The 22986-nt window shown below is 36.8% G+C and overlaps 1 protein-coding gene and 1 pseudogene across 1 annotated transcript; one reads left to right on the top strand and one right to left on the bottom strand.

Annotated features, from left to right (window-relative positions):
• The first annotated feature begins 5352 nt into the window (after window positions 1-5352).
• LOC120157821 (nematode resistance protein-like HSPRO2) lies at window positions 5353-6847 on the top strand. Its single transcript, XM_039168831.1, has one exon. It carries the CDS (start codon window positions 5420-5422, stop codon window positions 6830-6832), a length of 1413 nt encoding a protein of 470 aa, XP_039024762.1. The 5' UTR covers window positions 5353-5419; the 3' UTR covers window positions 6833-6847.
• Window positions 6848-20184: 13337 nt separating this feature from the next.
• LOC120157781 lies at window positions 20185-21310 on the bottom strand (annotated as a pseudogene).
• Between the last annotated feature and the right edge of the window lie 1676 nt (window positions 21311-22986).

Below are 22986 nucleotides of genomic sequence, written 5' to 3'. Positions count from 1 at the left end.
ATATTTAATCTTGAATTCAAATATTGTAATTAAAGAAAAAGTTGTATCGAATGCATTAAAATGATTTAATATATAGTAGTGGAAGACACGTGTGGAAAAAGTTTTTCTTTTCCACGTAAAGAAGCAATCATAAAGATGCAGAAAAGAGAGTTAAAAATAAAAATGTAGTTTTATTCTGAATCTAATTATTTGTAGTCTGCCATTGATGATTAACCGGTTATTGAACAAGGTCTAGGTTGTCTGAAAGACAAACTTCATTACATAACCGATATGAAAAATGTTTAATATTTTACATTATGAAAAACTTCTGCAGCTGTGGTCGATAAAAGCTAGCATATCATTTATTTACGAATGCAGACTCCGCCAGCCCAATGGTACTAGCAAGGCCCGCAGCTTTGTTCAGGCATTCCAGGTGCTCAGCTTCAGGGTCACTGTCCGGGACTACACCGGCACCAGCTTCATTATTGAGCAAGGCCCGCAGCTTCAGGTGCTCAGCTTGTCAATTTTTACTTATAATTTTTTTTAGTAATTATCTTAAAAAATTATTTCATTCAAAATATTATTAATTTACTAATAGATAATAAAAAGATGATAAATTACTAATCTATTAATTTTTTAATAAATAATTAAAAATACTCAAGTATTAATTAATAATTATTATTTTATTACATCCAAAAGTCAAAGCCTAATTATTATTTTAATATATTTATAGATTGTTATTTTGATGTTTAGACTTTCAATTTGTTTCATACACTCTTTTGATAATTTTTTTATTAAATTTATTAATTTATGTTTATATTAAGTTATATATAGTATTAGTAGATTTTACTTATAGTTAAAAAATAAAAAAATTCGGTGAGCTTAATGAGCTTAAATGAGCAACGAGTTGAATAACAAAATTTCTTAACGAGTTTGAGTCGAGCAAAATTTTAACGAGCAACAATTCGAGCACCAAATTTTCTTAACAAGCATTAGTTGAACAAAATTTTGACGAGCTTAACTAGCAACGAGTCAAGCAACAAAATTTTTTTAACGAGCAGGAGTCGAGTATTACCTAACTCGCGATCGACTCGCTTGATAAACATCCCTATGCGTAACTGGACTAAAAGATCTGGCATATGTTATTAAGGAGAGTACTTTAATTTGTTCGAAGATATTGATTCAGCTAAATATAATTGAAATTTGGATATTCAATGGATTTGTGAGGTGAGACAAACTTTGAACAAGGGTTACCTTGTCTACTTCTTAGATTACTATTTAATATAATCCTTTATCCTTCAAAAATCTTAAATCTTTTCCTTTTTGAGTTTAATATTAAATGTTTTACAGGTAGAATCATCCAAAATTCAAGATAAGCCTATACGCAGGGGTGGGCTGGTTTTTTTTTAATTGATGGCGGCTTTTCCTGTTCAATCAATGCCTATCTCCCAGTAAAGATCCATGTTAAAGCATGGTGACAGATTGGTCCTATCATTTTTCTTTCTTAATTAATAAATCATTCTGTGGATTTTCTTTATATAAATGCTTTTATTTATTTATTTCATCCATGTTGTTGGTATATGGTATGTTAATGTCAATATTTTATGGCATATCAAATTTGATATAGTCATCCATCGGTTAAAATATGTTCGTACTTCAACAAAGTCTAATATTTTACCAAGATATGAGTCAGAAAATATACCACATACTTTACAGAACTTATAAAATCCGAACGATGATGGGTCATAGGGTCTATATTATTCAAAAGAGCAACTGATGTTGACACAATAATATCTGATTCATTAATTGACCACCCCTCAAGTCAAGCATCTTAATTCATGACAATCAGATTTTACCAATACAAAAGGAGCACTGCCAAACATATACATGCATCAGAAAAACATTTAAAAGCACCCTCCAAGTTTCAATAACATAGAAAACCATGAATTCTAGCAATGCCATTCACAAAAATACCTGTTGCGACTCTGAGAAGTGGTTTGCCATCATCGCCCGAAAGATCATTAGCCATCTTAACCACTTGTTCACATAGCAACACATTTGGGCAATGAACAACATAACAACTAGGCTAATGATCTTTTTTCTATATGGAACCGTTTATTATTAATGAGTAAGATTATATTTTTAAATATAATTTTGATCTTTTTACTCACAAAATTTAATGATTTTTATTTTCAAAATTTATTTAAACACATGTATATATACTATTTAACAATCAATTTAAGATGATTATAAGTTAACATATATTTAAAATATTTCTTAATCATTGACAACGTATCTACTCTGTAATACATCTACTCGATTTCAAAATTATTCAAATGTTTTAGTAATAAAAAAAAATTATAAATAAATATTATATTATAATATCTTATACTAATTTAAAATCACCTTGTCATTTATAACTCCTACCACCTTAATTGAAATACCAGCGGACATATAATCAAATTTTGCTTTCTTTCGCCAGATGTTGTGTATAAGGATCATGGGACTGGTAGTTATGATGATTTTAACTAATGGCCTTAAAATCATTATTAGGCGGCACTTCATAATTCAGCGGCTAAATCCAATCGTGCAAGGCAATTAAATGCCACGTGGCGATGTCAAAATTGTCTATCGTGCACCGCCAAAGGAACCTGATAGGTACGCCATGGAGCCGACGGGAGGGGGAGCGGATGTGGGTGATGCACGTGACAAGCATGATGGATGCCAAACCAGTGAACCAGCGTCACGTGGTTCAGAACGCGTGATTCTGTCGCCAAACAAGCGCGGCCGTGTATGAAACCATTTCGCCCATATGGGCTACCAAAAGTGCTTTATTACCCTATCTTTTCTTTTTATTTTCTAAATTATATTCACCAAAATTTTAGAAAATCAATAAATTATATTCATCAAAAGCTAACATTAAATATTATAATATTGTAATTAAATTATTAAATTAATTATTTTTTTATCAACTAAATTAATTAATAGTGAAGTACAATAATAGTTTCTAAAAAACCACTTAAAATATTATTCAACTTTTAGCGATATATTATTTATATAATTACATTTTCATTAAATTTTAATTTTCACTTTAATTGTAAGATAGAATCGTTAAATAATTAACATCACAAAAATATAATTGATGGTTATGGATTTGATTACTACACTAAAATGATGTCATTTTAGTGCTATTATTTTTCATATCTAAAACACCCAAAAAAAATATCTCTTTGCCGTAGGAAAATTCTTAAAAGTGTAGCATTCCTAAAAGATTAGAGTTTAACCACTAAACTAACTTAAACTTCTACTAGATTCTAATAAAACAATATATGTCATACATACACTTGAGATTATTTATAATTTATGTTTTAAAATCAAAATATTATTTTATAATATACTAATATTATAAAAATAATAATTAAATCCAATTATTTATTTCATCCCCCAGTAATCTTAAATTTATATAAAATTAATTTTTTTTAAAGTATGCAGGTGGATCATAAATTCATAACTTATATGAATACATTATTATAATATAAATTTGATTTGTTTCGAAAAAATGACCCTTTTAAATATTTTAAAATTATTATTATTTAAACGACTGTATAGAAGTGTTGTACTGAATGAGTTGAAGGATATATTTTGGGTGTCTTCGCGACCTGTTTGTTGCCATGAATTTGCAACCGAATATTTGCTCCATTTTAATAATAAGATCAGCTACAACCCTGCCTATTAATTTATTCATAATCTCGTCTTTTTACCTACCGAGTTCATGTCAAAGATGTTCAAAACCAGAACAGTCAATATTCTTCATTTTTTATGAATTGTTGCTTTGACTCTTCTCTTTTGAATGTTAATTTGGCATAAAGCTGGCAATTAATCAATTCCTTATAAGTAAGACATAGGGGATTATGTAAGAGATGTACATATTTGTTGAATATTGGATTTTTTAATGTTTTATATTTAAATTTAGTTTATTGCGAATTTAATATCCCAATCCTCCATACTTGATAGACAAAAATTGCTAAATATAAAAAAATATTATGCAAAATAATTTATTTAAAAAAAGTTTATAAATGAATTTGGTAAATTACTGGCAGTATGTGATTGGTTATGAGCTGAGCGGATAAGCTAAGTAATGTAGTTGATCAACTTAAAACAGTTACCTTCCACTTTTACCAGAATACCCACTTAGAATTCCAACTCGACCACATCTTGATCTTGGATAAGGTTCAATATTCCTTTTTCTCATTCCCGAGAGAAAAAAAGCTTCAAAGTCAAAAAAAAAAATACTCACCGTATATATATTTTTAATTTGGTGTCTAATTTTTTTATTTTAATTTAACGTTTAACGTTATATTTCATAATTCAATTTAAGTCTAATAGTGACAAACTGTTAATTTTTAATCATTAACTCATTAAAAATATCACGTGATATATTTTTAATATTAAAAAAGATTTTTACTCTCATCTTTCCTCTTCCCTCTCATCTTATCATCTTCCCAAACTAAAATAAAAAATTATTTTTCCTCTCATCTCGTCATCTTCTCATTTGAAGGGTCTAGAGTCATGATCGATGGCTTCTTGATTGTTGATATTTAAATTTGAACTCAAAAAGGTTTAAACTCAAAAAAAAAATTAAAGTTCGATTGAAGCCTAAAATTCGAACTTGATTGAAGTGAAAGAATAATTCACTCAATGCTCACCAAAAGGCTCATGATTTTGAATGTCAAATTACCTCTATTATTTATAGAAGTTAGTTGGGATGCTCTTCTATGTTTCTTAGCAATGTGAGATTGTTTTGTTCTCATATTTTTACTCTTTAGACTTTTAGGATGCTCTTCTATGTTTCTTAGCCATGTGAGATTGTTTTTAAAAAAATTAAACCAAACAATATCATTTTGTTATGATTTTTTAACCTCAAATTTATTTTTTAATTATAGTTATATAATTATATTTATTATTTAATATGGTTTACCTTAAATATTATGTTGTTGTTAATTTGAATCATTTTGTTTCACTTGATTTTATGGTTTTTAACTTTTATATGTTATGACTTACTTTGAATATGACTTGTGATATAAAAAATTATTTTTTATTAAATATTTTTGATATTTTTATTTAATTTTTTAAATAATTATAACGTCGTCCGATTCTTTCGATTAATCAAATTGATTTAACCGATTAAACCAATGAATCGATAGTATAATCGATTTGCTAACGATCCGATTCTAAAAATCATGGACAGAAGTTTAAGCACACAAAAAAAAAATTCAAAATTCAAAATCCTCTACCTTTCCACACGCCATTTTCCTAATACCCAAACTCCCACATTATATAACCATTTCTCTTCATTCCCCAAACCAGTCAAGTGAATCTATAATTCTTTTTTTTATCTAATTCATTTTCGAAGATGGCTGATTTAGAATGAAAAGCAAAGATGGTTTCTTCCGATATCCTAAGCAAATCCCAAAAGCTTTCTAATAAACTTCAAGTTCCGTTTCCTACGCCGTTTCGCTTCTCGAATATTTCATCTCCTCTTTCGGCTTCCGACGCTTACGACTACTATCTTCGGCTACCGGAGCTGAGAAAGTTATGGGAGACAAGGGAATTTCCAGCTTGGAAAAACGAGCTCGTTTTGAAGCCGGCTTTGCATGCTTTAGAGATCACCTTCAGGTTTATTTCGATTGTTCTGTCCGATCCTAGATCGTATTCGAACCGTCGCGAGTGGAGTCGTAGACTTGAGTCACTCACCAAGAGTCAGATCGAAATTATTGCCATGCTCTGCGAGGACGAGAAGGAGGACAAAACGGCCGCTGGCGCGGCGCCGATCGTCGACCTGACTTCTTCGAACGGAGTACTAGCTCGTGAGACCAGCTCCGCCGAAGTATGGAAGCTTCAAGGAGAAACAACGATCGTTAGCCGAACCAGTGAAGCCAGCTTGCTGCCTCGACTTGCAACGTGGCAGAAATCCGAAGACGTTGCGCAGAAAATCCTCTACTCCATCGAGTGCGAGATGAGGAGTAGTCCGTACACTCTGGGTTTGGGAGAACCGAATTTATCCGGCAAACCGAACATCGATTACGACGCCGTTTGCAAGCCGAACGACCTCCACGCGCTTAAAAAGAGCCCGTACGACGACCGCATCGAAAACCACGAGAACGCGACGCTTTACACGACGCAGCAGCTTCTGGAATCGTGGATCCAAACGGCGAAACAAGTGCTGAAACGCATAACTTCAAGGATCGACGACGAAAGCTTCGAAACCGCCGCGAGCGATTGCTATTTGATGGAAAAGATTTGGAAGCTTCTTGCGGAAATCGAAGATCTTCACCTCTTAATGGACCCCGCCGATTTTCTTCACTTGAAAAGTCAGTTACTGATAAAACCGGTCAACGAAACGGAAGCGTATTGTTTCAGATCGAAAGGTTTGGTTGAAATTACGAATATGTCCAAGGAATTGAAGCACAAGGTTCCTTTTATATTGGGAGTGGAGGTGGATCCTAAAGGTGGACCCAGGATTCAAGAAGCTGCGATGAGATTATACACAGAGAAGCAGGAGGGCAGTAAGGTCTTTCTCTTACAAGCTTTGCAAGCCATCGAAGGAGCCCTAAAGCGGTTCTTTTACGGCTATAAGCAAGTGTTGGTGGTGGTTATGGGGAGTTTAGAAGCGAAAGGGAACCGCGTCGTGGCGGGGTCCGGCTCGGTGGATTCGTTGAGTCAGATATTCTTGGAGCCTACTTATTTTCCTAGTTTGGATGCGGCTAAGACATTTTTGAGCGAGTTTTGGAGTCATCAACTGGGTGGATCTGTGCTGACTCGGTGGAAGACTAGGACCACTCATTTTGATTAGAAACATTCTTTCTAATATTGATGTTGCAGGTTAATTATTGTTTTTATATTTAATTTTTTTGTATACTTACATTTTCGTAAAATATAATTTTTTTTTTACAAATTTGTCTCAATTACTATAAAATATTTCTTTTTATTAAAAATATTGTTTCATAAACTCATTCAAATTCGGATGTTTTGCATACAAATATAATTTTTTTCTAGATAATAGTTCTTATACAAAATTATAAATCTAAAATTATATTTATGAATAATATTTTGTTTTATCATTTTTAAATTATAAAAAACTCATTATTATTCCAAAGTAAAATTAATTTTATTAAAAATGTGTTTTATAAATAGTACTTAACATATTTGAGTTAACATTGGATAATACAAAATACGATAAGGAAAACGTCAAGTCTTGATCACTAGATTACAAGAGGTTGAAAATATAGTAGTACATTTAAACTTTGCTTTTGTTTGAAATATGGAATATTATTAACTCGTGTTTGAATTAAAAAAACAATTTGTATATAATATTTTATTTATCATTTCTGAATTAAATTTATTAATTTCATATTTAATTCTAAAATAATGATTTTTAATTGTAACTCCTAAATTATTAATTTTTGAGAGAATCCAGTGAAATTAAATGGCTTATATAATAACTCTTTTTTTTTAATTGAAATGAGAGGGATAGACTAGCTCCTGCTAGTTTACAATGGGGGGACGTTCGAGGTCTCAGAGAAGAAGCGCACAGATGAAGCTGGGAGGGACGTCATAGTTGGTCTGCTCGAAGTAAGGCACTTGGGCATGCATTGCCAAGGCATCACCAGGAAAGTTTGCTTCACGCGAGATCAAAATGATATCCAGTCATTCTCGGTGCTGAAGTATGGAGATGGCTCGAAATAGAGGATTAACATTGTGGTGGCTGTTAGGATCGATAATAGCCAAGATTGCCTTGGAGAAGTCTGATTGAACTTGCACCTGAGCCAAACCAAGGTGCTAAGCAACATGAAACATGTCATGAATGGCCTAGAGTTCGACTTGGAGCACATCCGAAAAGCCAATGGTGACTGAAACTGCGAACCACAAACCAGAATAATCTCGAAGAAGGCCACTAATTGTGGCGTGTCCTGTTGTTAAGCAAACAGAACCATCGATGTTAAAGGCAGTCCATCTTGAAGGAGGGGCGACCATTGAGTGTAAATGGGAGACCGAGGAGCAGAACATTGTAAGGGCAGATCAAGGGTGGCATTCTCGAAAAACTTGGCCCAAGAGAGGCTATGATGAATGACATCCAAAGGGGAGCAGTGAGAATTGCCAAATATTCTTTCATTGCGGACTTTCTAAATGTGCCAACAGAGGACATCAAAAATTACATTCCAAGCAAAACTAGTGGAGGTGCAGGCTGTCGTTGCACAAAGGTTCTTCATGATCTAGTCAGGTCTATTTAGGGTGAAGAAGTTGGAAGTGACCAAACCTGCACAAACGTGGCTCCAAACATATCGACCGAAGAGGCAATCACGTAAGGTGTGAAGAACCGATTCATTAGCGCCACAAAAAAGTAGCAGGAAGTCGTGCTCGAGAGAGTGAAGCGATGACGCTCAGAATTGGTCATTAGTTTCTCCTTATAGACGAGTCAGAGGAAGAAACAAAGGCGATGCGAAATTGGAAGATGCCAAATGATTTTCCAATGATTGGAGTGCCTATCCTAATTATCCTGCATAAGGCAATCATAAGCATTTGTGATAGAGAATCTATCATCCTATCTCTATTTACAGGAATCCGAAATATCAATAGCATCCGGGCATCGAATACTAGCAATGTGGGAAACATTGTTAGCAGGAAAAAGGCCAGAAAGCAAATATATATTCCAGGTACCATTAGGAGACATCAAATCCATGAAGTGTGGATGAAAACAAGGAGAAAGAGGATTGGAGGCAAGGCTTTAAAGTGGGCCAATAGGAGAGACCCATACATCATCCCACATAGAAATAGAAGAGCCATCACCGGTTGACCATGCTATGTTGGGACAAAATTCATCCTAAATGTTCGAAAGCGAGTGCCAAAGGGAGGAGCAGGAGGCACGCCTGATAGAATAGGGAAGCAAGTCAATGATTTTATATTTTTGTTAGAGAAGCTGAACCCATAGAGACTGAGTTATGGTTACAAAGACGAAGCCGATCTTCTTGAGAAATGCCTTGTTATATTCATAAGTTCGTCGGAGACTGGTGCCACCAAGGTCAAAGGGTTGTCAAATGATCTCTTAGTTGACAAGGGAAAACTTTGGAGCCGAAGGAGAGGAGCCCCAGATGAAGTTTCGAATGATCTCAATTTTATTGCAAACTTTTTTAGGGAGCATCGCTGTTTGCATGAAACAAACTGGAATGACCTTTAAGACTAATTTCGCTAGAGTAAAACGATCGGTAAGAGAGAAAGTCTAGGCGGCCCAGCCAGAGAGTTTAGCACGCATCTTGTCAAGGATGAAATCATAGTCTGAGCATCTAATCCTTTGATGGATTACTGGGACAGTTTTAAAACCCAGGAAATTACCTATCTTGTTGCGCAAATCCATAGGGGTATTTGGCGAGAAGTAAAGTTGGGTTTTCTATTTACTTACTCGATGCCCCGATTAGATTCCAAAGTCCGAGAGAATTGAGTCAACTTCAATAGCACTTGCTATATCAGCACGAGTGTATAATATCTGATTGTATGCAAAAAAAATAGGTGGGAGAGAGGGATGTTATGATTTCAAAGTGAGTCCAAGTACCGTTTGCCACAGCCTTGGTGAGGGAATGAACAAGGCGTTCCATAAAGAGAACAAAGAGATAAGGCGAGACTAGGTCGCCTTGACAGATCCATCGCTCAGGAGTGAAAGGCTCTGAGTAACTCCCATTCCATTGAAGCTGAAAAAAGGAGCCAATGATACATTTCATGATGATGCAGATAAGTTTGGAAGAAAGACCAGCATCGTGGAGTGTGTCTTGAATGAAGTCGCAGCGAATTCGATCAATGGCTTTTTTCTAAGTCTACCTTGATCGCCATCCATCCCAACTTGGATTTAGTAACCCGCATGGTATGAATAACCTCTTGATCTATGATGTTGTTGTCAGTAATGTTGGGAAATAAATCGAGTATGAGTAATTTCCTTATAACCAGATTAGTGAGAATACGAAATAAAAGCGAAAAAATAATACCCGAAATTGATAACGGAGTTCAGCCAATTATGCCTACGTCTCCAGACTGCAGCAAATATTTTACTAGAGAGAAAATTTACAGGTGTTTACAAAACACTCACTACTCACAAGAAATCTCTCTAGTATTGGGAGAAAGAAATGATTTTGGGATGATTTTGAAGCTAAATGAGCTAGGGTATTTATAGTTGAAGCTTAGGGACTAATTTTGTAATTACCCTAAAATATAATGGCTGAATGTATGATTTATCCGTTACCATTTTCAAATAATTAGGCAACCCACCTTTGAATTGTGCATTTGGCGGTGTCAAACATTTGTTGAAAAATGCTTAGGCGGTGCTCCCCATTTCATCACCTTTTGACTTTACAATCTCTCACTTGAAGACTGATTTTAATCTGTTTTCATACCTAGATCGGTGCAACAACATTTTGGTCTTGTTACTCTAGCATGCCAACTAAAGTTGAACACAACTTCAGTTTGTCCGTGGTCACCGTCTTTGTCAACATGTTTGCTGGATTTTGAGCTCCACTAATCTTTTCAAGTTTCAAAATCCCATCTTCCAGAAGAAACCGGATAAAATGATACCGCAATTGTATGTGCTTCGTCCTAGAATGAAAAGACGGATTCTTTGCTAGTTGGATAGCACTTTGATTGTCGCAATAGAAGACATTGTTTTCTTGTTTCTTGCCTAGCTCTTCCAAGAAACTTTGGAGCCAAACCATCTCTTTGATGGCTTCCGTAACAGCGACATATTCTGCTTCAGTTGTGGAGAGAGCAACTATCTTCTGTAGTTGAGAAACCCAACTCACTGCGGTTCCTCCTAGAGTATATACATATCTTTAGTGCTCCTTTGATGTCAACATTTTCGGCTAAGTCAGCATCTATATAGCCTGTCAGTATCGTATTTCTACCTTTGAAACAAAGTGCTTTGTTTGTAGTACCTCTCAGATATATGAAGATCCATTTGATAGCTTCCCAGTGTATCTTGCCTAGATTATTCATGTACCTGCTAACAACTCCCACTGTATGAGCAATATCTGGCCTGGTACAAACCATGGCATACATTAGACTTCCAATTGCTGAGACATACGACACCTTCACCATGTGTGCACGTTCTTCCTCCGTCTTTGATGACTGTTCTTTGGTGAGTCTAAAATGAATACCTAAAGGTGTACTTACTGGTTTAACATCTTGCATGTTGAACCTGGAGAGTACTTTGTTGATGTACTCAGCCTGTGATAACTTCAAAGTCCCCGACTTTGTGTCTCTCTTAATCCTCATTCCAAGAATCTACTTTGCAGTGCCCAGATCCTTCATAGCAAACTGCTTCGACAATTCTTGCTTCAAGTGTATAATCTCTTGCATGTTTGAGCCTGCAACGAGCATGTCATCAACGTACAATAATAAAATAATGAGCAGTTGTCGAACCTCTTGATGTAGCAACAATGATCTGCTTGACATTTGGTAAAACCACTGCTACTCAAGAAACTATCAAACTTCTTCTACCATTGTCTAGGAGCTTGTTTTAAACCATACAAGCTCTTCTTCAACCTGCATACCAGGTTTTTCTTGCCTGCCTCTATGAAGCCTTCTGGCTGCCTCATATATATTTCTTCCTCCAAATCACCATGAAGGAAAGCTTCCTTTACATCTAACTGCTCAAGATGTAGATTTTCTTTAGCTATAATTTTCAACAACAGTTTGATTGTAGACAGTTTCACGACTGGAGAGATAATTTCATTGTAGTCAATACCTTCTTTTTACTGAAAACCTTTGACAACCAATCTCGCTTTGTAGCGTTTGCTCCCATCGTGCTCTTCCTTGATCCTGTAAATCCACTTGTTGTGGAGCGCTTTCTTGCCTGGTGGTAATTTAGCTAATTCCCAAGTCTGATTTGACATAAGCGAGCCCATATCATCTTTCATGGAAGACTCCCACTTGACTGAATCTTCTACTTGCATTGCTTCATAATATCACTCTGGTTCACCATTGCCAATCAGCAACAAGTACTGCAAAGAAGGAGAATATTGTTGGGTTGGTTTAGGAATTTTGAAGGAGCGTCTCAGTTCTGGTGTGACTGGTTCTTCTTGAACTGCTTCAGGAGTGATCTGAACATCATTTCCAAAAATCTCCTCAAACTCAACAAATTCCTTTGTTTCAGCTTCGGTGTTGGAGCTACTTGATTCCATGGTTGACCTGTCTTTGTACATCACATTCTCATTGAAAATGACATCTCTGCTTCTGATGATCTTCCGATTTTCATAGTCCCAAAACCGGTAACCGAACTCATCACCACTATAACCAACAAAGACGCATTTGTTGTACTTGACATCAAGTTTACTTCTTTCAGCAAAATCTATGTGTGCATAAGAAATACAACCAAACACTCTTAAGTGTGAAAGATTTATTTCTTTCTTGCTCCAAACTTCCTTTGGTATTCTGCCATCCAAAGGAACTGAGGGCCCACGGTTGATCAGGTAAGCTGCAGTGTTGATAGCTTCAGCCCATAGAAATTTGGGCAGTCCGGCATGTATCCTCATGCTTTTGGCACGTTCATTCAGAGTTCTGTTCATGCGCTCTGCCACGCCATTCTGTTGCGGTGTCATGGGAACTGTTGTCTCCATCTTTATCCCATTGTTTGCGCAGAAATCTCTGAATCTTCTATTTTTGTACTCTCTTCCATTATCAGACCTCAACTGCTTGACTTTCAAACCAGTCTCATTTTCCACCATGGCTTTCCATTTTCTAAAGGTATCAAAGACTTCTGATTTCTTCTTCAAAAAATAAACCCACACCTTCCTCGTAGAATCATCGATGAAGGTGACATAATATAATGAGTCTGCAAAAGATGAAACTGGAGATGGTCCCCATACATCAGTATGAACCAACTCCAACTTTCTAGCCTTGGGTGTCTTTCTAATCTTTGCAAAACTCACTTTTTTTTGTTTGCCAAAGATGCAATCCTCGTATAGTCCGACATCTACACTCTTTAGATCCGATAGCTTCCCTTTTGACAAAAGTGTCTTCATCACTTTCTCGCTCATATGGCCAAGCCTTTGGTGCCATAGGGTTGATTTTCCATCAGCATCTGCTGCTGCAATGATATTCTCTAAATTTGAGGTTACATAGAGAGTATTAGTCTTCTTACCACGAGCAATGACGAGTGCTCCTTTGGTAATCTTCCATTCACAGCTTGAAAAGGTTGCACTATAACCTTCTCCATCAAGTTGTCTTACATAAATCAAATTTCTTTTGAGGCCAGGAATATGTCTCACTCCTTTCACCTTCCAGGTGGTCTGGTTTGGCATCTTTAGTCGGATGTCTCATTTTCCGACGATCTTCAAGGTTTCATCATCAGCTAGATGAACCTTCTCAAAATCACCACTGACATAGTTCTCCTTGATTTCTCGGCATGGGGTGGAGTGGAAAGATGCCCCTGAATCCAAGATCAATGATTAAATCGGATTGTTGATGCTTAGAATCATGGCATCACCTGTCTCCTCTGTCATGTTGGCAGATTCTTGTGCGTCGATATTTTTTTCAGTGCTCGACAATTCTTTTAAAGTGACCCTTCTTGCCGCAATTATAACAGGTAAAATCTTTCTTTCTTATTCTTGATTTTCCCCTTCTGGATTTAGATCTGACACGATTTGAATTTCTTTCTGAAGTTCTCCTCTGGACTCCGTGTACAAGGCTGAGGAGGTTGATGCTTCACCCGATTCTCTCCGTCGAATTTCTTCACTCAATATCAGATCCCGTACATCGTCGAATTTTAATTTGTTGATTCCCGACGAGCTGCTGACTGATGTAATAGTAGCATTCCAACTATCTGGTAGAGATGATAAGAGAATTAAAGCTCGAACTTCATCATCGAATTCAATTTCTATTGAACTCAACTGGGTTGTGATTGTGTTGAGTTCATTAGATGTTGAGCCACTGATGCCCCTTTCGCCATCCGCAAATTGAAATAATCGCCTCATCAAATGAACTTTGTTTGAGGCTGATGGCTTCTCATATATACTGGAGAGAGCCGCAATAAGACCCGCCGTGGTGTTTTCCTTTACTATGTTGAAAGCAACATTGAGGGATAACGTCAGTCGGATAACTCCGAGGGTATGTTTGTCGAGAAGAGCCAAGTCTTCGTTCTTCATGCCCTCTGGTTGCTTTCCTGAGAGAGGTTGATATAGATTTTTCTGGTACATAAAATCTTCAATCTGCATCTTCCAAAACCCAAAGTCCGTACCATCGAACTTATCAATTTTCACATTTCCTTCGTCTGCAGCCATCGCTCCCACTCGAATATGGCTTCGTTTGGATCGTTTCTGACAATTCTTGCGAATCATCGTGTATTAAAACACCTCCGTCGACAAATTTGTATCGTCAACAAAATTTTACTATTCATTACTATTCACTATTCATGTGAATAGTAATGAATAGTAACATCACAAAAAATGACAAAATTCACAACCAAAAGCTCTGGTTACTAGTTGTTGGGAAATAAACTGAGTACGAGTAAATTTCTTATAACCAGATTATGAAAATGCGAAATAAAAGCGGAAAAATAATAATCAAAATTGATAACGGAGTTCAACCAATTATGCTTACGTCTCCGGACTGCTGCAGATCTTTTACTAGAGAGAAAATTTACAGGTATTTACAAAACACTCACTACTCAAAGAAAACTCTCTAATATTGGGAGAAAGAAATGATTTTGGGATGATTTTGAAGCTAAATGAGATAGGGTATTTATAATTGAAGCTTAGGGACTAATTTTGTAATTACCCTAAAATACAATGGTTGAATGTATAATTTATCCATTACCATTTTCAAACAATTAGGCAACCCACTTTTGAATTGTACCATTTGTTGAAAAATTCTTAGGCGGTGCCCCCATTTCATCACCTTTTGACTTTACAAGTAATATTCCTGCTAGAAATAAAGCTTGTCTGGTTCGGAGCGATGAGCAAGGGCATCAAACGTTGAAGTCGTTTGACAATCACCCTAGTGAGGAGATTGTTGGCAACAGTGCATAGGCTTATCAGTCTGAATTCCACAAAGGAAGTAGGGACGACAACCTTTGGGATGCGGATAAAAATCGTTCGGTTCAAGGTCGTCTCAATATCCCCTCCATCAAAGACATTACGATGAAGCTACAGAGATGAGCCAACAATTTCCCAATTTTCTGAAAAAACTTTGCTTGCAAGCCATTAACGCCGGGAGCTTTCAAGGGTTCCATATCGTTTAGAGCGGAGAGGATCTCTTCATTAGAAGGCAAGGAGTCCAAATTTGTGAGCAGTGAGTCGGAAACAATTGGAAAACAGCCCCTAGCCGAGTAGGTGTCATGGCCATCAGTGTCGAGAATTTTTTTTTTGAAATACTGAATACCTTATTGCTTGAGGGTGTCATATTCATGGCACCATTCGCCGTCATTAAGTTTCAGAGTAGTAATGCAATTTCAGTGCTTACAGCGAGTTATCTTTCGGTGGAAATAGGTAGTGTTGCGATCTTCTAGGCAAATCCATTCCGAGCAGGACTTTTGTTTCCACAATCGCTCCTCTTGGTCAAGGAGAAAGTCGAGATGGTGGAGTCTTTCTTCAAGGTCAAGAAGATATTTAGAATGCAAGTTACAAAGAGCTTTTTGGACTCCCCTCAAATGGGTCATAGTGATCATCTTCTTTGTGCCAATGAAGCAAAAAACAGATTGATTCAAATCGACAGCAGCATTGGAGAAAAGATTGATGGTGCTCGAAGTGATCCAATTGTCATGAACCATGCATTTAAAGTAATCATGAAAGCGCCAACAATAAACATATCGAAATGGCAGGAGAGAGCGGTGCCGAGGGAGAGGGCCAACAAGAAACAAAGGTACGATGGTCTAAGCACATGCGTAGCAGATACTGTACGCTAGACTCGGGATAGGCCTCGTCCTAGTGAGCATTACATAGAAAGCAATCGAGATGAGCAAAGGTGTTCCCTCGACTCCATGTGAAGTTTGGGCCTTGGAAACCCATGTCCTTGAGTCCCAAGTCGAACACAAGTCGTGGAAAGCACTGCTAGTTCGGGAGGAGGCTGATCATCCCATTCGATCATCTGCACATAGAGTGGAGTTAAAGTCCCCGAATAGCAGCCAAGGGTGGAAATAGTCGAGGCATATGTCTGAGATTATGCCAGAGAGCTTTCCTTTTGGTAGCGTTGGGGCTAGCATAAATCAAAGTCCCAAGAGAAGAGCTATTATCAGAAACGTAGCAAACCCGAAAATAAATAAACTGGAAATGATTAACCAGAATCTGGAGGGAGACTGAGTCATGCTAACAGAGCCAGATAACACTAGAGAAACCCACAGCTTCTACTCAATGAGAATGAGGAAAATCGAGGGAAGCAATAACAGAATCCGCTTGAAAGCCATTAATACAGGGTTCAACTAAACCAGTAACATCTGACTTAGTGTCTCTTAAGCATTGACGGATAGCTGACAAGAATCTAGGGTGACCACAGCCCTGCATGTTCCAATTAAAAAGCTTTAAAATCATTAAAAATAATAAGAGATGAGGAGACAAACAAAGCCTTAGATAGCAATAGGGCGCCCGTGGGAAAGGTCTGATCAACATATATTTTCGAAATTGTTGACAAATTAGTAGGCGCAGGAGCTGCCTTGTTAGGTGGCCCGCGTTGAGTGACAGGATCGGTGGATCATGAGGAGGGAGAAATCATGCAGATTCCTGAGAAGACTCAGTCTGCAGTAGATTAGATACAACACAAGGTTCAATATTTTCTGGGATAGTGACGACCGAGTGTTGAGCTTTGTTGAGCAGTTAAAGGCGAGCGACTGATCGGGAGCTGGCAGCATTTGATGAAACTCTAAGGGGAACATTGTTTGTAACAATCGTCAAGGGTTTTTGAGTATGTATCACCTGTTTAGTTTTTTCCTTTTGTTGAGAAGTAGAAGCCTTGCGTTTGGCATTTGCTGGGGGGTCGAACTGAATGTACAACAGCGGCAGAGGGATAAACATTAGCAACAGGTGTAGCATTATCAAGAGTTTTTGAACCCTCCTCAAATATGAGGTTAAATCTAGAAGCAATCACAGGAATATCACTAGCAGCAGCAATATTATAGGGCACCTATTTTTTTGTTGAACGGCGTTGCCTTTGTTTTACGACCAACCAAGGGCTATAGGGGGTTGACACTGCTGAAGGGGGTGTTCAACCGGAGCCTGGCTTGAGGGGGAGGTTCATCTTCTCTTGGAGCAAGGTCGGGGCATTTTTCTTGAGTGTGGCCATATTTCTCGCACGAGAAGCGTATGGTAAGGAGCGACTCGTACTCAACGATCTGAGTATTCCCGTTGATGATGAGTTTGGAGATAAGGGCTTATGAAGATCAATCGATCTCGCCATACAAGCGAAACGTCCTCGCCGACCGTTATCGGTTTGATAATCGATGCGGATCATGGGTCTGATACATTCGCCGATCTCTTTAACTATGTTTTGCTTATAGTGGGTGACTGGAAGGCCCAAGAGACATCCTAGCAATCACTTTCCTTGGGTAGGGTCGCGTCGTACAGGACTCTGTCGACCACGGTTTCACCATGAGATAATTCCCAAAAATCGTACAAGAGCCATCGGATATTGCATTCAGGAAATCGAAGTTAGTTCAGAAGGTAGCCAGAAAATAATCATTCTCAATATCCATGAGTCCGAAGGGTTGGCTTGGCTTCCAAAGATTATGCAGTTTGCCTCTGCGTATATTGTACCCAATACGACCTAATAATTTAACTACAACAGTCAAGTCTAGGGTTTTAATCGCGAGAGATTTAACTCTATTGGAGAAATCGATCGAGATAATCCTGTCAATCACTGAACAAGTAATGTTCCCTCAAAGATCTCGACTTCATCCTCGTTGATGATTTCTTCTTCCTCAGTGAACGTGTGGGAGCCCCCAACAGTTTGGATTTGTAAGAAGATAGATTAGGGTTTTCAGTTGGAGAGGGTATAGGTGTTTTAGAAGTATCCATACAAACTGTTGCATCATTGGTTTTCGCGAGGGGTTGGCTGATTCAACGGGTTCAAGGGAGCTACAACCGTAAGGTAGTTCTTTATTGTATCGTCGAATCTTCTTAAGTTTTCGAGGAGAGTCGCTATTCTCCTCAAAATAAGCCTCCATCTCGTAGTCTTGTTGTTACAAACTTAAATAATATAGACTTTAATAATATGATTATATAATAACTCTTAAATTTTCGAGCAAAATTTAACATAATTGAATGAAGCTATATTTGCTCAGTTCAAATCTCTCATCATTCGTCTAAATCATTTTGATTTTTTTAAAGAATAATATAATTTTCCCTTCATTTTTCTTCGCAGTATACACACTTAATTCATGGCTACTTTCTATATCTAGGGTATCACCATTTCAAGGCATCTTATTCTTGTTGGGAATTCAGGTGACGATTCTCTCTCTCTCTTTCTCTCTTTGTTTATTTCCTTGTTTGATTATGAGTATTGATGTAAATATGGTGATATATATATGTGGTCACGTCAACCCGGTAATGACGTTCGAGCTGTTCTTGGCGACGACAAGGGCGGCGATTTTTTGCATGGTGTTTTTTAAACGTTTTGCTGATTTTTTAGGATAAAGTATATAAATAGCCCCTAACTTTTAGGGTACTTGTATTTTGGTCACCCAACTTTTGAAACTTACAATACATTTATCGAACATTTAGTTCATTTTTATTTTGGTCCCTGCAGTTAACTCCCGTTAGTTTTTGCTGATGTGACACTTAATCTTATTAACTTTCTAACGTGTCAACTTCTTCTTTTTCTTCTTCTTCTCATACACTCTCTCAATGAAATCTCAAGTCCAAAACTTTGTCATTTCTTGAATTCTCTCTCTCAATTTTCCTCTCTATTTAACCCCGTTAACCCTGCTCGACATGTAACTCAAAAACCTCCGTCGTACAATGACGACAACTCGATTCTCCACCTTCCCCGTTCCCCGTCTATTCTATTTTATTATGCTGCAAGTTTTAGCCACCGCCGCTACTTCCGAAGGCGAAGGACCTAGTTCTGAATCCATATATATTATCGACTCACCAAGTTCCGCACCGTTGTCATGTTTTTCTTTGTTAGTATTTTTATCAAACACGGAGTTTACCATTGAACTCCCTCTTGAACTGATCTTGGTTGTAATTTTATAAGGCGTGTAATTAACCATTAAACTCCCTCTTGAAGCAATCTTATTGTTGGGTTTTCTAGTTTCAGAGTCGTTCACCATTGATCCACCAATAGTAATAGAAGAAGAAGAAGATGCCACGTCAGAAAGTTAACGGAGTTAAGTGTCAAGTCAGCAAAAACTAACGGGAGGTAATGACAAGGATCAAAATAAAAACAAACTAAAAATTCCTTGATATATTGCTAGTTTCAAAAGTTGACTGACCAAAATAAAGTGCCGTAAAAGTTCGATAACTATTTATATACTTTACCTTTTTTATGATTATGCTAAATGAATTGGAAATAACCCTTTCTACAAATTTCCTTCCAACATATTTGTTTGCTTTGTTTTTCTAGGTATAGGTAATAATAAATAATAAGTTAATATAGCATACTCTTTAATAAAAAAAAGATCGGATGTTCGAATCTTGAATTTATAAATAAAATAAACTAAGTTAAGAATATTACTTTTATAATAGATATTTATAATATTCATTCCTAATTAATTACACCCAGCAGACTAATTGCTTGAAATTAAAACCTCTAGAAAGAAAAATATTCTCTTTTACCGCCTCATGTTATATACTATTTTACTCTAAATATATTTAGAAATGTTTTATTTGTTATAAATTGTTAAACTAAAATGTTTTAAAGCAGCACCTGTGGTCAATGGATAGAGCGACTGTTTGCTAAGCATAAATTCATAGGTTCGACCCCTATCTGGCGCGTGATATTATTTTATTTTTGTGTTTTGCATTTCCCCCCAAAATTGATCTTGATCTAGTTTGAAATAAGCGCATTATACATATGCAAAACCTTATTCGATTTTTTTAATAAAAATAATTCAAACATTTCCCATTATTATTTATATTCAAATTACGTAAAATAACTTGAATGTTCAGTATGAGAAAACAACAATCCTTTATTTCAAATTATATTTAAAAAAAAATTCTTAAATGTTGTATTAACAGAAACCAAAAATCCTTTGATTGTGTTGTTCTGTTCAAGAGTTTTCTGATATCTCCTTTTCTTTGTTTTTCGACCTCAAAATTTTGACATTTATATTGGAAACTTTGATTCTCAAAGCCTTCGGGTAAGTTGGTCTCAGCTCTAGCACCGTGGAAGGTCACTTGGCGGCGGTGGAAGTGACTCGTTCGAGCCATCACCATTCTCGACCAGGAACGCCATCTTAAGCCCCCATGTGGTGTGAACTTCCAAATGGCAATGGAAAAACCAGACTCCTAAATAAATAAATAAACACCACCAAATCATAATGTTCCAACATGTTCTGTTTTCTGGTAACAATATTCAAACAAGCATTAATAATTTCTATGGTTTCAAGCGTACCTGGATTATCTGCCTTGAATCTGATTGCAGTCCACCCTGCAGTTGGTACACTTATTGTGTTCCTTTCAACAGGGTCAACCAGATTGAATTTCTCTGGATCTTTCTCCGGATTATAATTTCCTAACCCTCTCCCAACTGCAAAGAAGTTGAATCCATGCACATGGGTTGGATGGCTCTCGGGGGCTAATATAGAGTTTCCTTGAATCACTAGCTCAACTGTTGAATTATAGGCCAATCTGTATACCCTGGTTCCATTCATCGTCTGTAGATTCGACGGCTGAGTACCGGTGTAATCGAAAGGCATTAATGGTTTTCCCGGAAATGAAAACCCCGTTTATGTCATAGTAATGTGCTTTGAGGATAGCTATCGTTGGCATGTCGAACGTGACATTGTTAATGGCTGCAACAGCCTTGGAACCATTGAAGCATGTAGCACAAGGGTTAATCCCAACCCCGATGTTGAAAAGTAGTGAATGATCGACGGTTAAAGGGACTTTGGCAGGATATTCTTTCGAGTACAGGCTTCGAAGAGATTCAGCGAAATTGAATGTCAATGATGTTGCATTTACGGGAGGTATACTGGTCATGGTAGTTGGAATGAGGGGATGGGTGTGGTTGTAGCGTAAGTAACCAGTCCCGGTGAACGTGTCGACCACAACGATGGTGTCCATGAACAGAGATACGGCGATTAAATACTTCCCTATTCCGCGATCGGCTGTAAGAAGGGCTGTTTGGTTTGTCCTGGACCTAGAAATATTTTTTAGGGTAGACACGTATGTATTAATAATAATAAAAAATTTGTATGGGGTGAGCACCAATAAAATTTCAAGGTGGGCTGACTGATATTGCATTTCTTTTTCTCGTTATTAGTCATATGTATAGAACTAACTTCAGAATTGGTCACAGTATAAAAGATCTTTTAAAAGCACGTATTCCTCTGGGAGGACAATTGGGATGTGGGCATAAGGGTTGTTATGAAACAATTAATAATTCGATTCATTTTTCAATTATGCCTTTCTCTAGCTTCTTTAGGGGTTATTACGTCCTTGGTAGCTCAACACATGTACTATTTACATGCTTATGCGTTCATAACCCACCCCAAATGAGTGCTCTCCTATTATGACTTCCCCAGATCCTCTGGTAGCACAGCCGAGACAGCAAGGGGTTCTCTGTCCCTGCGGGGATCGAGTGACAGAAGTTTTGAGAACTCAAGAGAAGGTCACAACAAGACGAGCCGTTTATCATTACGATAGGTGTCAAGTGGAAGTGCAATGATGTATGCAGCTGAGGCATCCTGACAGATCGGTAAACTTGAACCTTGTTCCTACATGACCCGATCAATTTGATCAAACACTCGCCATTTATTTTCATTGTTCAACTCTTTGACAACACGAAAAATCCATTATTCAACTCTTTGACAACATGAAAAAACCAAAGTTATGCCTTCCCTCTCTATCCATAGGATGGAAGCGCGGAGGCCTTGGGTATCCCCTCCAGTCAAAAATTGAGGCCTCATAATCACTAGCCAATATGTTGTTTCTTTCTCGCACGCCTTTCTTCTTTCATGGTTCGATATTTGGTGTCATAGGCGTAGAGGAACAACACCAATCCATCCCGAACTTGGTGGTTAAACTCTATTGCGGTGACGGTACTGTAAAGGAGGTCCTGCAGAAAAATAGCTCGACACCAGGATGATAAAAAGTTTAGAACCTCTCATTCTTATACCTTCAATAAAATGAACAACTAACATAAAAATATTTCCAGGGTGGACATGTGCCTACCCTGGGTTCTATATACATCCCCACTCGTCTATAGAGAGTATGGACTAAAACATGGGGATCAAATTTTTTAAATATTTAAAATGCATGTTGGATTCGTTTATGTTCACGAATAAATTCGTTTGAAAACTTATTTATTGGCTCGTTTATTAGTTGATTTATTAAATCATTCAGAAGCTCGTTTACTTTTTTTTACATTCATTTTATTATATTTAAATATTGGTGTAGACAATGACTAAATTGAACACATTGTGAATTTTGAAGTTTAGACTGTAAAGTCTAAGAAACTTGAGAACTAGTGGTGTAATTTCACTATTTTGGCGAACATTTTTTTTAATAATCTAGGGTAATTACAAAACCGTATCTGTTTAAAGATAACTCTAAACTATTTGACATTTAACGCTCACACTCAAGGCATTAAACGAACATATTCACAAACATTAAACAAGCATATTCATGATAGTTAAATAAACAAACATCAACCCTTTAAAAAAATAAACGCCCTAATAATTGTTAAACATGTGATAAAATTTCTATCTAAGCCATAAAAAGTAATATTGTTAATGTTAACTTTTGTACTAGAAAAGTTTAATATAAGTTGGTTGATTAAGAAATCTTTAATGATGCAAAATTAAGGTATTAATAAAGT

This window comes from Hibiscus syriacus, unplaced genomic scaffold, assembly GCF_006381635.1.
Source record: "Hibiscus syriacus cultivar Baekdansim isolate YM2019G1 unplaced genomic scaffold, ASM638163v2 tig00111276_pilon, whole genome shotgun sequence".
Lineage (NCBI taxonomy): Eukaryota > Viridiplantae > Streptophyta > Magnoliopsida > Malvales > Malvaceae > Hibiscus > Hibiscus syriacus.
This window is presented reverse-complemented; position numbering and strand designations above follow the sequence as displayed.